Source organism: Herpailurus yagouaroundi, unplaced genomic scaffold (assembly GCF_014898765.1).
Source record: "Herpailurus yagouaroundi ecotype Mexico unplaced genomic scaffold, PumYag 205, whole genome shotgun sequence".
Classification (NCBI taxonomy): domain Eukaryota; kingdom Metazoa; phylum Chordata; class Mammalia; order Carnivora; family Felidae; genus Herpailurus; species Herpailurus yagouaroundi.
The window spans coordinates 10173140-10188767 of NW_024412436.1; the positions used below are offsets into that span (position 1 = coordinate 10173140).

At 43.3% G+C, this 15628-nt stretch overlaps 1 protein-coding gene across 2 annotated transcripts in view; it reads right to left on the minus strand.

The window, feature by feature from the left end:
* Positions 1-5510: 5510 nt before the first annotated feature.
* Positions 5511-15628, minus strand: part of ADSS2 (adenylosuccinate synthase 2) — a 36912-nt gene continuing 26794 nt past the window's right edge. The window contains exons 9-13 of one of the 2 annotated variants that reach the window (XM_040451859.1): positions 14314-14468; positions 12372-12496; positions 11045-11142; positions 8098-8247; positions 5511-6684 (exon numbers count right to left, since the gene is read on the minus strand). In XM_040451859.1, coding sequence (XP_040307793.1) covers positions 6632-6684; positions 8098-8247; positions 11045-11142; positions 12372-12496; positions 14314-14468 — 581 coding nt within the window. In that variant the 3' untranslated portion in view covers positions 5511-6631. Of the gene's footprint in view, positions 6685-8097; positions 8248-8271; positions 8365-11044; positions 11143-12371; positions 12497-14313; positions 14469-15628 lie in introns of those variants that run through there. The other variant, XM_040451858.1, reaches the window with a different exon arrangement.

A 15628-nucleotide genomic window follows, 5' to 3' on the forward strand; every position in this document is an offset into this window, starting at 1 on the left:
GGGGAGGGAAGGGAAGGGAAGGGAAGGGAAGGGAAACCTGGGGAAGTAGCCAGGGAGGTAAACTGCCAGCAACCACAGATCCTAAAGGTGTTCTGGATGCAGAAACCCAGAAGTGGCTTAGGGCTGTAGTGAGTTATGGGAATGGTTAAAAAAATAAAAAACAAAACAAAAGGATTAATTGATTAATTGAAAGTCTGTGTATAGACAGTTAATACCCTTATCTTAACAACTGGGCATCGGTTCCCCAGGCAAAAAGCTAGCAGGTTTTTTTTTAAAGAAATGAATGATCCCAAAGAAAAGAATCCTACATTCTGGCCCCTAGCATCCCCCCATCCCCCCACACCCCAGCATACAAGTGGTTCCCTACTCAACCCCCCCGCCCCCAAAGTGAAACCTACTAGTTAACAGGCTTCCCCGCTGGGAACACAGTTTTAGGTAGTTTTCCACCGCCTTGGTCGTAGATGTGAAGAGCCAGCCAAGGATCACCAGAGAGTTGGAAAAATAACAAAACATGAAAGACAAAGAGAAGAAATGATCCCAGAGGAAACACCAAGGAATCGAAAAGAAGCTAACAAAGTAACATTGTCATCCAACAAGGGATGCGTCATCGACACACATGAAAACGCCATCTTTCCAAAGCTCTTGGACATTAAAAACGTGATTGCTAAAAATTAAACATTTGACAGGATTGGAAGAAAATTCTGAAAAGCTCTATACGGAATCAAAAGACAAAGAAAATTATTGTTTTAAAAGAAGAGACACAGACTAATAAATCAGGGGGTCCACCACCTAACAAGCATCCTAGAAACAGAACAGAGAAAATTAGAGGAAATCATCAAGGAAACGTTTTCACAGAGCTAAGGACCAGGAAGCTGCTCAAACGCAAAGGTCTCGGCTGTGGCTGAGCACACGAAAACACAGAAAATAAAAATAACCAGCTTTTGGTTTCACTGATATTCTGTTTTCTAGTCTCTATTTTGTTACTCTTGACTCTACTCTTGATTGTTTCCTTCCTTTTACTGGCTTTGGGTTGAGTTTGCTTTCTTTTTTTAGCTCCTTAAGGTGGAAAGTTAGGGTCTTGATGTGAAACTTTTCACTGCTACCAATTTCCTGTGGGGCTCTGCCCATGTTTGCTGCACGTTCTTCTCTTTGTGTTTCCTCCTTGCCTCTGGGAGTTCTTCTTTGACTCATTTGGTTGAGTGTGTGTTCTTAAATTTCCACTGTGAATTTTTCGGTTTTCCTTCTGTTACTGATTTCTAGCATCATGCCATTGTGATCAAAGGTACTCTGTAGGATTTCAGTATTTAAAAAAAACTTTTTCTTAATGTTTATTTTTGAGAGACAAAGTGCGAGCTGGGGAGGGCAGAGAGAGAGAGGGAGACACAGAATCCGAAGCAGGCTCCGGGCTCCGAGCTGTCAGCACAGAGCCCGACGCGGGGCTCAAACTCATAGACCCCGAGGCCATGATCTGAGCCCAAGTGGGACGCTCAACTGACTGAGCCACCCAGGAGCCCCTGGTTTTCAATATTTTTAAATCTGAGACTGGTTTTGTGACCGAACATAGGGTCTGTCCTGGAGAATGTCCCATGTATGCGTAAAAAAGAGTGTATTCTACTATTTTGGGGTGAAGGGTTCCACAGATGTCTGTTAAGTCTGGCTGGTTTATAGTGTTGATCAAGTTTTCGATCTCCTTACTGATCTTGCATCTAAATGTTCTATGAATCATTGAAAGTTGGGTATTGAAGACTCCCAACTGTTATCGTAGAACTACGTCTCCCTTCAAATCCATCAGCATTTGTTTCATATATTTGGGGGCTCTGTTGTTTGGTGAGTACATATTTAAAATTATTATATCCCTTGGTGACTTGACCCTTTTATCCATACATAAAGCCCTTTGTCTCCTGTAATAATTTTTGACTTAGTCTATTTTGTGACATTAGAATATCTTTTTCCATTCTTTCACTTTCAACCTACTTGTATTTTTGGATCTAAAGTGAGTGACCTCTAGACAGCATATATGACCTTGAGTTAGGCAAAAGGCTTCTTCTTCTTCTTCTTTTTTATATTTATTTTTGAGAGAGAGAGAGAGAATGAGCAGGGGACGAGCAGAGAGGGAGACAGAGGTCCAAAAGGGGCTCCACATTGTCAGCGCAGAGCCCTATGCAGGGTTCGAAATCGCGAACCATGAGATCATGACCTGAGCCAAAATCGAGTCAGATGCATAACTGACTGAGCCACCCAGGTGGCCCTAAATCACCAAACTGTATTCTTAGAACAGGTGAACTTTATGGTCTATAAATTATATCTCAGGGTGCCTGGGTGGCTCAGTCAGTTAAGCGTCTGACGTCAGCTCAGGTCATGATCTCATGGTTTGTGAGTTCAAGCCCCACATTGGGCTCTGTGCTGACAGTGCAGAGCCTGGAGCCTGCTTCGGATTCTGTGTCTCCCTCTCTCTCTGTCCTTCCACCGTTCATGCTCTGTCTCTCTCTCTTTCTCTCAAAAGTAAACAAGCATTTTAAAAAATTGTACCTCAATAAAGTCATTTCAATAAAAACCATATGTATGTAGACCTTTGACAAAAATAAAACAAAATCAGACCAAGAAGCCTCTAAGGAAGACAGAATGATGCTGTGCATGAAGGTGATGACAACTTACTTTCCCTCTTGGGTAGATTCTAGAGGTGGATGCGATTCTAAGTGAAATTGTATCAGAAATTGCAAATTGATTCCCCATATTGCAGTAAGTCCCCCGGTGGGCAGTGCATGAAAACGCCATAGCTCTAATGTTGCATATTTAACACTCAGAGATGAGAAGTGGGATCTCATTGTGTTAACTTACGACTTCCTGTCTGTAGGCAAAAGTGAATGCCTTTTCATGTTTTGGGCCATTTACATTTATTCCTGTGGATTGACTAGCACCTATTACTTGGTCCATCTTTCATTAGCTGTCACATTCTTACTTGTGCTAGCTCTTTGTATATAAAGGATATGTATTGAAATCTTTTCTCCCAGTTTGTTGTTTTCCCAGGGGTCTTTTTTGGTTTTTTGTTTGTTTGTTTGTTTGTTTTTTAATGAGCTTTGTCCATAAGTATTTAAAAATTTTTATTTTGGTCAAATCTGTACATACTTCTTTAGGGTTTACAAGCTTCCTACTTTTGTTTAGAAGGCTCTCCTGAAGTTATTTTCCTTTATTACTTTCATTGGTTAAAAAAATTTTTAATTTGAATTGTATTCAATCTGAAGTTCATATTTGAGATTGCATTTGTTGTCATTTTTTAAAATTTTATTTATTTTTAAAAAAATTTAATATTTATTTATTTTTGAAGGAGAGAGACAGACAGAGGTTGACCTGGGGAGGAGCAGAGAGAGAGGGAGACACAGAATCCGAAGCAGGCTCCAGGCTCTGAGCTGTCAGCACAGAGCCCGATGCGGGGCACGAACTCACGAGCTGTGAAATCACGACCTGAGCCGCAGTAGGACGCTTAACCGACTGAGCCACCCAGGTGCCCTTATTTATTTTTTAATTTACACCCAGTATAGTGCAATAATGATTTTAGGAGTAGATTCCAGTGATTCATCCCCTGTGTATGACAACCAGTGCTCATCCCAACAATTGTCTTCCTTAATTGCTCATCCCAACAATTGTCTTCCTTAATGCCCCTTGCCCATTTAGCCCATGCCGCCAAACACAACCCCTCCTTGCTGTCATTTCTTTAATGCATCCTTTTCCCAATGACATGAAATGCCATTTTTAGCCCATATCAAGCTCCTATGTGCATGTAGGTCGCGTCTATTTCTGAAATGTCCAGTCCATTTTCCTTCTGTATTTGTTCATTCCCATGACAGGATCACATACTTTGACTACAGCAGCGTTATAATGTCTTTAACATCTGGTGGGGAAACACCTCTCAACACATTCTTTTTTCAAAAATATCTTAGGAATTCTTGCACATTCATTTTCCACCAAAGCTTCAGCGCAGTTTTGCCCAGTAGACAACCCCCTGGCAATTCTGATCGGAACGGCATTAAATTCACATACTCATTTGTGGAGGGCATTTGGCTATGTCAGTCAGTTAATATATAAAAAGTATATACTAAATAGGCCATCTCCCCGTGGAAACTTCTTGTTCTGCCGTCTAGTTACCTTCTACTGAGCTTTGAGATCTGGAGTGCACTTTTCCGTTTTAGTTTTTCCGTTTCCCCATTAGGCCCCCTTAAGCGTTTTGGCCTAATGCGTTCCTTTTAGAGGAAACATATTTTGGTTATTTGGTGGGGTCTCCTCCAACTTCTTGCCAACCTCATCAGCCTCGCCAGCCCCTCACTCATTTTGTTCCTCCAACTTTCCAAGTGTTTCCAGCCTCCAGGCCTTTGCATGGCCCTCTGACTACTCATCCTTTTGGTCTGTTTGAATGCTATTTCTGCTAAAGGCCTTCTCTGACCCTTTCCAGACTTACATTAAGTTCTGTTTCTGTTTCAGGGCACCCTGCACTTTCCCATCGTAGCACATATCCCTCGCAAGTATGTTTATCTGACATGCTGCCCCACGACAAAATACCCAACACCTAGCAGATTCTAGCATACACACTTGTTAGTGAAGACTTATTACTGGAATATAGTTACCTGGGACTTCAAAGACTGAAATGTATCTGAAGAACAGAACCTCTCTAACCAATTTAATTAGCAAACAGCTCACAGAGAGGAGAGAATCAATCAACCTAGTCAAAAAGGAGTCAATGTCTATCAACATCCATAGGAGATTGATGTTTTTTGGTAGGGGGAAAAAAAATCAGTGATTCAGAGAATGAGGTTTTTTTTTTTTTTCTTTTTTAAAGTTTATTTATTTTTTTGGTAATCTCTACACCCAATGTGGGGCTCAAACTCATGACCCAAGATCAAGAGAGTCACATGCTCTTCCGGCTGAGCCAGCCAGGAGCCCCCAAGACAGTTTTGTGGGTTTGTTTTTTTTTTTATGTTTATTTATTTATTTTTAAAGTAATCTCTTTGGTAAGTGAGTTCTTCACATCTGCCTCTGGACCATTACTAAAATTATGTTTCAATAAAGCAACGCTTACAGCCAAGATGAGAATGTGAACTTAAAAGCCTAATTTCAACTCAACCTAATTTGAAATTCAAGCAGGAAGATAAAGGGTTAGGAGAAATAAAAGCCCATCCAATTTCTGCTGAAAAAAATAAAAATTATTTATTGTATACGAAATATAAGTTATTTTTACATAAAAGCCATTATTGACCCATAATTGGCTTGTAAGATCATCTGTACGATCCTTTTTGTTTATTGAAACCAACAAGGCTGCCTCTCTCGTAGAACTTTCTGAACTAAGTATCAACGAAAGTATGTCTAGTGAAGACAAAAGAGGTTAATGTTCTTTTCTAAGATTCTGTTTTGATGTCTCCCCACCTCATCCCTACATTCTACAGGGAGAAAGCTGCTGCTTCTATATCCAAGTGTTGCTAGTACTTCTCCTACAGAACAAAAACACAATACACAAACCATACTAGAAATATTTGGTTCATTTTAATCAGCTATTGATGGTATAATAAAATAAATTTAAGTGGCACCTAATTTAAACATTTAAAATAGTTCATCAGAGGATAATCTACAACACACTACGTGACGCCTAATTGTCAGAACAACACCTCTTTTTTTCCCAAGAAAGAAAAAAAATAAAGGCACAATCAAAATTATGACCAACAATTTGAATTCATTTGGACACTTATAGATGATTTTGTAGGCAAACCGGCAGGCACAATGTTGAAAAATCAATCCACTAGGTTTAGAAATAATGGTAAGATAAAAAAAACGACAGCTATACATTTCAGAGTTAATGCCTGAAATTAAAGAAAAATATCCACCAGTTAGCACAATGATCTTTTAATGACTAATTTTTTTTTTTTAACATTAAGATTGTTGTCTTCGGGAACGCCCTTCTCCAAACATTTAATTAAATGTTCAATGTATTAAATAATTTACAGAGAGAAGTAAGTTTTGTGTTCTGTACAAATTAAAGGACACACGAATATAACCCCCCTCCCCCCCCGCCAAAGCTCAAATTTGCAATGGTCTCAGCAGAAACTAAACAGTTCACAAGTTAAACAGAACTTATAGCATTACAAAAGTTTACAGAACCCTTCTTTTCATCCTTTTTTTCTAACAGCAAAGATTACGACAAATTGAATGACCAGAATGTAAAAATATTTGTGCAAAACTGCATTAATTGTTCTTACCATTTAATAGAGGTAAAACCTAACAAAGCACAACGACAGTCATGAAGAAGAACTACACTGGAAGGAATTCTCTTAGATTTCGAACATGGATCGTACTAGGACTAAACACTGAAGGAAAACGTGGCACCGTGAGCAGGAGGAAAACGTGACTCGGCGACTCTGCCAGCGAAGGCGGCGGACCCTGGACCGCGCCGAAGTTTCTCTCCACACCAGCCAGCCGCCTTAAATGACTGGGAACACCTGCAGGGCTTGAGACTCACGCCAATGTCTTTATTCTCGAAACTCACTCCAATGCCTTTATGCTCGAAATTTGCAGATCATAAATGAAGTATTTCAGAAAGTCCTCTCCCCCCCCCCTTAAGGAGTGTTTCTTGTGTCACTGGAGGTCCTTAAAAGAGTTGAATCATAGATTCTCTGGATTTACCTACACCGATCCATTTAACTGGGATGGGGGAAAAAAAGAAGAAGAATATTAATTTGTTTATAATGTTCGATCCTTGGGATGAAAAGGTCCCCACTTCCCGGTGTCACTATTTAGCTTTGCCAGGTGTCTTTTGCTATCCGTGGCTGTCCTGACAGCAGACCGTGCTGATTTCTAAACAGAACGTGCAGTCGGCATCCAGCACAGGTGTGAGCCTTACCGTTTCTAGTGTTAATCGCGGGGTATTTCCAAGTTGTCGATGCCTGATAATTAGGTCAGTAAGATACTGGCCCAAACCAGCAGAGACCGAAAGAACCCTTGATCAAGTCCCTAAGAACTAGATCAGCATCTGATAAATACAGGATGCTAGGAGGTTCTGCAAGTATCAGCATAACTTTTATATCTCAAGAAAGGAGAAGGGGCTGGAAGCAAATGCCATTTTAACTTGCAGAGCCCGGACCAATCTATAGGAATCTCTCAACATTGTACCACACCTTTATGGTCTTTTATACAAGTCACTGTCAAAGTCACTACTGCTTGTGTTTCAAAACAATGCTGACTGAGAGCCACAGCAAACATGCTGACTTAACTCTGGCATCAGGCTGGTCAGGACAGCTAGCAATGTGGAAAACCAGACTTGTATTTGAGAGGAGCAGAAGAGCAAAGAAAGCAATGTGTTAAAAAGAAAGACTTTCGGTAACTGGTCAGAGCCACTACTTGGTTATGCCTAACTCCCTGACCAGCTTAGATTTGTTTCTTAATGTGGGTTTATTCTTTGCTCTTCTTGTAGATCTTTTCAAATTGGATCGCCTATTTTCTGTACCTGTTATTCCCTAATTGTTCAAGAAACACCCCCAACTCCCAAGGGTGCTTTAACCCGGAATGGAAAGACTGCAAACCATTTTTTGGTGGAGGTGAAGACACAAAAGGGTTTGTTACTAAGAGGGAGAAAGCAGGGCGCCCGGGTGGCTCGGTCGGTTGAGCGTCCGACTTCAGCTCAGGTCATGATCTCACGGTTCGTGAGTTCGAGCCCCGCGTCAGACTCTGTGCTGACAGCTAGGAGCCTGGAGCCTGCTTCAGATTCTGCGCCTCCCTCCCTCTCTCTCTGCCCCTCCCCAGCTCATGCTCGCACTCTGTCTCTGTCAAAAATAAATAAACTTAAAAAAACAGAAAAACAAAAAAACTAAGAGGGAGAAAGCAACGAGCATAAGTGTAAAAGTAACCTGCTGTCTTCAGGCATCTGAAGGACCTAAAGAAAGGTGATTATATTTATCCTAAGAAGTAAGATTATTTTGTATCTTCCTGGGCATTTATACAAATCATGAGCACTCTACAAATTAATAATGATCTTCCTCTAATCCCATCTCAAAGATACAGTCAAGTTAGAAGCAGAGAAAAAGTAGAGATGGCTCTTCATAAAGAGTTTATATTTACCTGGAATTTGAAGCTCATCTTCAATAAATCGAACGTAATTTTGTGCATTAACAGGGAGCTCTTTAAATGTCCTTGCATTTGATATGTCTGTGTTCCAACCTGGGAGAGTCTTGTATTGAACTTCAACTTTATTTAAGACTTCTTGGTTTGCTGCAAGTTAAAGAGGATGTATGCTTTCTCATGGTATAACACTGTCTATTGCTAAATAAGCGATTCGCTAGGTCATAGCTTCCTGATCTCTTCTCAAAACCCTTGGAGCCAGATGCGCTTTGAAATGCAGAAAAAAATGTTTTGTTTTGTTTTGTTTTGTTTTCCTCCAGAGTTTAGGAAGGTCAAACAGTACATTTACCATTTGAGGCGGTATTTTTATGCTCAAACACATTCCTGCAGACACCAGATTATTCACTCGAAGCAGACAGATGATTGGTTCTAATATCAACTCAGGTCAGGTTTGACTTTGGTGCCGACCTTTCCAGATTTCCACACCGTGGATTAGAGGCTGCGGACCTGCATAAAGGCAGCAATCTCACAGAAAGGAGACTGGAGGACTCGTTCTCATCTGGGAAATCTATGATTTTGGTGACTGCACAAAAGCTTAGCTGGAAATTTTCTTCATGATCTCACCTAACCATTTTCTCTGTACCCCCTGGTAGGAACTAAAAGCCTACGAAAGTAAGAACAGTTTCTTCGACCAGAGGCAGTACGGTGGCTGCTGTGGTGTACCATCCAGATTTCCCGCTTCCGGATGGAGGCCCGGCCCCCCGCCCCCCCCCCACTGCGGAAGCACCCCTGCTGAGGATCAGGTTCAGAATCTCCCCAGAGACCACCCTCCGCTGGAAGGAGCTGCCTCCCTGGAGCAGCACGTATCCCACAACTGGGTCAACGTGGACCACAGGCAGCACAAAACTGCAGTTTCTGAGAAAAAGGAAACTCACGAGCAAGTCCTGAAAACAACTCCACCATCTGCCCAGGGACAATGTCCTGACGACTAAAGGTCAGGACACTGGAGTCAGAGGAGAACAATGGTCCCACTGACTGAGAAGGCAGATACCAGATTTCAGGGAGGTTGAAGCAGTGAGAATCACGGTCCAAGTGTCAGAAAGGAAGGAGCTATACAGAGAGCTCCCACCCCTCAGAGAGCCTGTGAAAGTCCCCTGGCTAACGTTCGTTCACCTTTACATGCTAAGACTGGGACCCCTGGAGGCTTACGGACAGCAGGGGCTACAGTTGAGTGCGACAGGTTCTAGAGTTCCAACAGTGCTGTCGGAAGGGAAGGGACAGACTACACTGAAGCTCCAGCCAGCACTGCCACATTGGAGAGATCTCTTTATACCCCAGTAACTCTCCTGGCAGCAGCCGAGACAGCAGAAACACTGCCTCATTTAAATAACGAAGATCAGTCGGTTAAGCGTCTGACTTCAGCTCACATCATGATCTCACGGTTCACCAGTTCGAGCCCCGCGTCGGGTTCTGTGCTGACAGCTCAGAGCCTGGAGCCTGCTTGGGATTCTGTGTCTCCCTCTCTCTCTGCCTCTCCCCTGCTTGTGCATGCACACTCTCTCTCTCAAAAATAAACATTAAAAAAAATTAAAAATGATGCGCCAGAGTACAACTGACCGCAGACCCTCTATAATAAAGCCTAAAACCAACCTCTGCCAAGATGCACAGAGGAAACAGAATTTGTAGACGGACTCACACCAGGTTAGAGGCTTGGGAAACACCTTGGGTTCTTCCTGTAACTATAGAAACACAGTGGAAAACCAAGCTCATGCAAGTTCAAGATGATCAGCCAGTAATTCAACTGTCCCCTAAAACAAGAACCAATACTCTTCAGAGGGAGATAACGGAATCTGAGTCACTACAACATAAGCGCATTCACCCAGAAGTCATTAGACAGAAATAGAGATCCATGGGGCACCTGGGTAGCTCAGTCAGTTACGCGTCTGACATCGGCCCAGGTCATGATCTCACGGTTCATGCGTTCGAGCTCCATATCAGGCTCTGCTCTGACAGTGTGCAGCCTGCTTCGGATTCTCTGTCTCCCTCTCTCTCTGCCCCTCCCCCGCTGATTCTCGGTCTCTCAAAAATAAATAAATAAATTAAAAAAAAAAAAAAAAAAAAAGAAGTAATAGTAGTGAACCACAATCAACTTAAAAAACAGTCACGAGAAACCAAACTGGAGACGGCCCAGCTGTCAGACTAACAGAAAACGGCTTTCAAGGGGTTTCCGAGAACTTGCAGCGACCCTCGGTTCCCAAGGACTGGTGGTCATTAGCAAGCCACAACACCCACCAACCTACAAGCTTCATTAAGCTAGTAGATATTCCTTTGTTTGGCGGATCCCCCGTCTTACAGGATGACTAAACAAATGAACAGTTAGTTCCTATTTCCGAAAGCTGGTAACATTTATTGAACTTCCTGAGTAACTGAAAAAATCATGTAGCTACGGATGTGCTTGAAGAAACACATTGCCTCATGTGGGAAGTCTCCTTACAACCACCCACTCTTGACACAGGAGATTAGACAAAACCACTCGTGTGGCTTGAAGGACGGGGTGGGTTAATGTATTAAGAACCTGCTTACCCTTACAGGCAGCACTCTTCTACTCCACATTTCTCAAGGGGGGCGGGGAGGGGTGGGGAGCAGAACACCTATGAAGAAGTCACTTTCAAAATAGGGAAGGTGAGATTCAGGGGCCGCATCGCTGAGCTCAGAACTGCCACGTTTCTTCTTTCTTCCTTTGAGTCTGAACACATGCGTCCTGCAACCCGGAACCCAAATGCGTGGCAGCTACGAAACTGAGGCCAGTGACAAGTGACTATACTTGCGCGATTCCCAAAGGACAGGGCAACCCTGTGGCTACCTGTCACCAACCTATTGGAGACTGCTCTAACACATCCCCTGATGCCCTGATAACGTTCCGTGTACCGCAGACTGAAGAACGTACCTGGGAAATGAGGTATGATTTCACCATCGAGCTTGTAAGCAACCCCAACTTTGATTTCCGTAAACATGTCCAAAATATCCAATTTGGTAAGTGCCAACCTAAGCGGAAGGAGAGGCAACGTTAAAAGGGCAGACTCTTTGAGGCCCTAACATCTAACGCGATGAGGAGGTAAAGAATTCGTACCAAGCTAAGCATTCCAAAGCAATTCTGAAAACTGGTTAGGATTATCTTCTTAAGTGCACCACACGTAAAGCGTGCATTTTCCTCATGATAAAAAAATGACTTACCTACTTGTGAGTAGCTCTCATAATTCCATTTTCCCTGACTGACCCACACCATCTTGCTTAGCTTTCTTATGAGGGATCAACACACACGTGAGGGGCAGCGGCCCGGTGTAAAGGACGCAGTCTATGGGACCTGGCAGAACTCGCTGTCCCACAGAGAGGATAACAAGATACATGGACATTTATGCACACACCATAGGCCCTCATCTCGCCACTCTAGTCACTATCGCCTCCACCCTTCTGCTCAGAAACTGTCAAAGCAGAGTGAGGGAACCACGTCGAGGACCTCTTCGTGATACATCCAATCTCCCAATAAACTGACTGGGAAACAACTTTAAGGGGAAATCTATGGCATTAGATAAAATAACAGGTTTGAGAATCTCATCCACAAGGTATCTTTTTATTCTTTATTTTGCTCTTTGCTAGAAGCTAACCCAGAGTAATAGAGACATGAATACGTTTATTTACATATTTGCGTATATGTGTTCATAGCAACTTTTACTGAGCATTTTCAGGGAGCCAGGCAGCGTGCTGTACGCTCTCACTATATTTCTCGCCCAATTTTCAAAATACTCGTGTGAAGTCGGTATCATCATCTAGGTTTTAAAGATGATGAAAAAAGCCACAGAAAGATGAACTTGCCCAAAGCCACAGCACAACGCGTGAGTCGGAGATTTGAAAACAGGAGTTAGACATTCATCAAGCCCATGCACCAGGTCGGTCATACTGCCTCCTCTCCATAAAGGCAAAGTGTGCCAACCCATCTACCTACTTACCTCACTTCCCTCTACACTTGCATGTGGAGGATCCTGACTCCTTTTTCCCAACCCAGATGTCTAGGAAGACAACGTGGGGTCCTTTCCCTTGGACACCCTTCCCCTGGATCTTGGGCCCCCTGTACTTTGAGCTACAATTGCATTTGGGGGCTAAAGAGTGACACTACCACCAGGATACTACTCTTAAGGTTGCACTCCACAAAAACTAACCTTTGGTCATGAACCCTCCTGCACTTTCCTGAAATAAATGTTTCTGAGAATACTCACGCAGTAAATCCATTAATCATATGAGCATATTTGAGCAAAACGAGGTCCAGCCAGCCACACCTTCTTTTCCTTCCAGTGGTTACCCCAAACTCGCGACCTCTTGTTTGTAGTAATTCTCCAATTTCCTGGGAAATCAAAAATAGGGCTTTTGGACTACACTCCCAGTGCTGTAAATCTAGTAGAATTAATTTTATCTAAGGTCATATAACAAGTCGAAGTCTCCTAGAGGTGAACATCTCTCAAAAACTAACGAATGGAAGACAGAATTCCATCCAGATGACGGATGTTGCGCGAGGCGTTATTTGGAAGCGATCCACCTTTGGCTTCGTTTTTTACCATTTCTTTAAAACCAGTAATTTTTATGATGTCAGATAACTTCTTAAGATTTAGATTAACATATAAGAATAATAAGTGCTACATATGAAAAACAAAGTTGTCAGTAAGTATTTATTACAAAAGACAAGCCAATTATTTGCAAGAACAACTGTAGTCCAATGATCTTCCTGAAAACCGGGAGGCAAACTCTCAGCTAGCAAGGAGTCGCTAACGGCACGATGCCCTTTCAAAGAGAGGAAGGTCGACAACAGCGCTCCAAGTTCTAAGCCACAGCCATTGTCTACAACCTAACCTTCCGTCCATGGTCTGTCTATTCCCTACTTTACACCTTTCCGATTAAAGTCATTACCTCTCGTATTCTGACATTGACACAACTATGTAGTTTTTAGACTGCTGCTCTGTCAGGCTTGAATCCCAGCCCTGTCTATGTGCAAGTTATGGTGACTCTCCGTGCCTCAGTTTCCTCATGCGTAGAAGCGGGGGGCGGGGGCAGGGGTTGGTGACACCACCCAGCTCCCTGAGCTGTTGTGAGGTCCACAGAGCTCCCGAGTATACAACACTTCAACAGTGCCTGGCCCGCCGTCGCCACCACTGAGTGTTGGCGAAGGTTAGCCCAGGTCTGGAGGTCACTCTCCTCAGCCCTGGTTCCTGACAGGCTCCTAGTGCAAGGCAGCCGTTATTTTTAACCACCTCTTCCTCCTCCACCACCTTAATCTCCCTCGTGTACCCACCTTCTCGTAGCCTTGCACCTACAAGCACCCTTTTAACGTTTATTTATTTTTGAGAGAAAGAGACAGACCATGAGTGGGGGAGGGGCAGAGAGAGAGGGAGACACAGAATCTGAAGTGGGCTCCAGGCTCCGAGCTGTCAGCACAGAGCCTGACACAGGGCTCGAACCCATGAGCGGTGAGATCACGATCTGAGCTTGAAGTCGGACGCTTACCCGACTGAGCCACCCAGGTGCCCATAATCCACAAGTACCTTTAAGTGCCCTCTAACACTTCTCTTTTGTTGCCAACCTGCTGCTACTTCACTGAAGTGCACAGGAAGGTAAGAATTTGTTAAGGGGGGAGGGGGGGGAACAGAAGTTTATATTTTTTATTTAACTATTTTTTTTTTTGAAAGAGAGAGAGCAGGGGAGGGGCAGAGGGGAGAAAGAAGGAGAGAGAGGGAGGGAGAGGGAGAGAGAGGGAGGGAGAGAGAGAGAATCCCAAGTAGGTTCCACACTCTGTGGACATAGGGCTCAATCCAACAACTCTGGGACCATGAACTGAGCCAAAATCAAGAGGTGGACGTTCAACTGACTGAGTCACCCAGGAGACCCCAGAAGTTTTTCAGGGGCACCTGGGTGGATCAGTCAGTTAAGCATCTGACTTCGTCTCAGGTCATGGTCTCATAATTCGTGGATTTGAGCCCCGCATCGGGCTCTGGGCTGACAGCTCAGAGCCTGGAGCCTGTTTTGGATTCTGTGTCTCCCTCTCTCTCTGCCCCTCCCCCACTTGTACTCTCTCTCTCTCTCTCAAATATAAATAAATAAACAAACATTAAAAAAAAAAAAACCCAAAAACAGTATTTTTGGAATTAGATCAACTGAAAACGGGCTTACATTGTCCTGCTCTGTAGGAAAGGCCCCGATGCCAACTCGAGTTGTGTAGGCTTTCACGACGCCATATACTTCTCCGACATTTTGAGGGGGCATCCCCAGCCCGGTACAGACACCTCCAACCGTACAGTTTGAAGAGGTCACAAAAGGGTAAGTTCCTAAAAAGAGAAACAAATATTAAACTATACACACATGGGCATACGTTACTCGGAAACAGAATTATAATGAAAAATCCACATTTGAGTATATTCCAGGTAGTGGACAGACTTAACTAGAACCGTCCCCTCAAAAGCTCAGTGTTTTCCTCTTGATCCTTTCTGTCCGTAACGAGGTAACAACACGGGCGGTTAGAGCTGGCAGGTGTGGGCACTGGAGAGGCTCTGTGGGCGTGTGCACGCATACTCAGCTCTGCTCGGTGGGTGCTCGCCAAAGCCTGCTAGATGACGTGATGCCAAAACCCTGGTGTTCTTCCACTATGTAGACTTACAATCTACGTACTTTTAATACTCTTCTGTTAATTTGAAAACAAGTTTGTCTTACTCCCTTGATACAAATTTTTAAGACACGTCAGCAACCCAGAGTGACACCAGTACACCATGAAAGTCTGTGGTCTTCATTACCCTTCCTTCTGATTTCTGTTCAGGGAAGAATCCCCAAAATGACAAGGGAAGCTAAGAGGGGTGTACTCCCCCAGCCCCAAAGATCCTGGATCCCCACTTAAACTATCCACTAAGCTAATCAGACACTCTGCTTTCTTCCCAGACTGCACAGACATATTAAGCAGTCAAAAATCCATTATCTACTGTAATAGAAATACACTTTTTAATTGGTTTACTTGGGAGTCAAAAGCCGATGAAAGGTCAGTGAGAGCTGAGAACAATCAGACTTATCCTGAGGGATCAGGCTCAGGCAGAGGCCAACAACCTGATAGGGCAGTAGCTGGACGGTATTGACTCGTCCACTTTTCGAAGATGGAAGAAATGCCCTAATGTGCTCAGAATCTCACACCCAAGATGTTAAACAGATTTCCACAGACCTTAGAGTGGACATGTTTAAGGACAGGGTTTATTCTTGATATTTAAAGACAGGCTGAATTAAAAGTAAAGATCCTTCCATAGGATTCCTCTCATCATCAAATGGAGCATGAACCAAACAATGAAAATCAGTGTACAGAATCCCGAACCCACTGACCCAAACGGTGATTTCATTTTTCTCATAAACTACAAAACTTAACACATGTATTATATTTTCCACAACATTCTTTTCAAAAAACAGATGAGTGGCAGATGGCAAACTTCCATCATTCCTGAATATACAA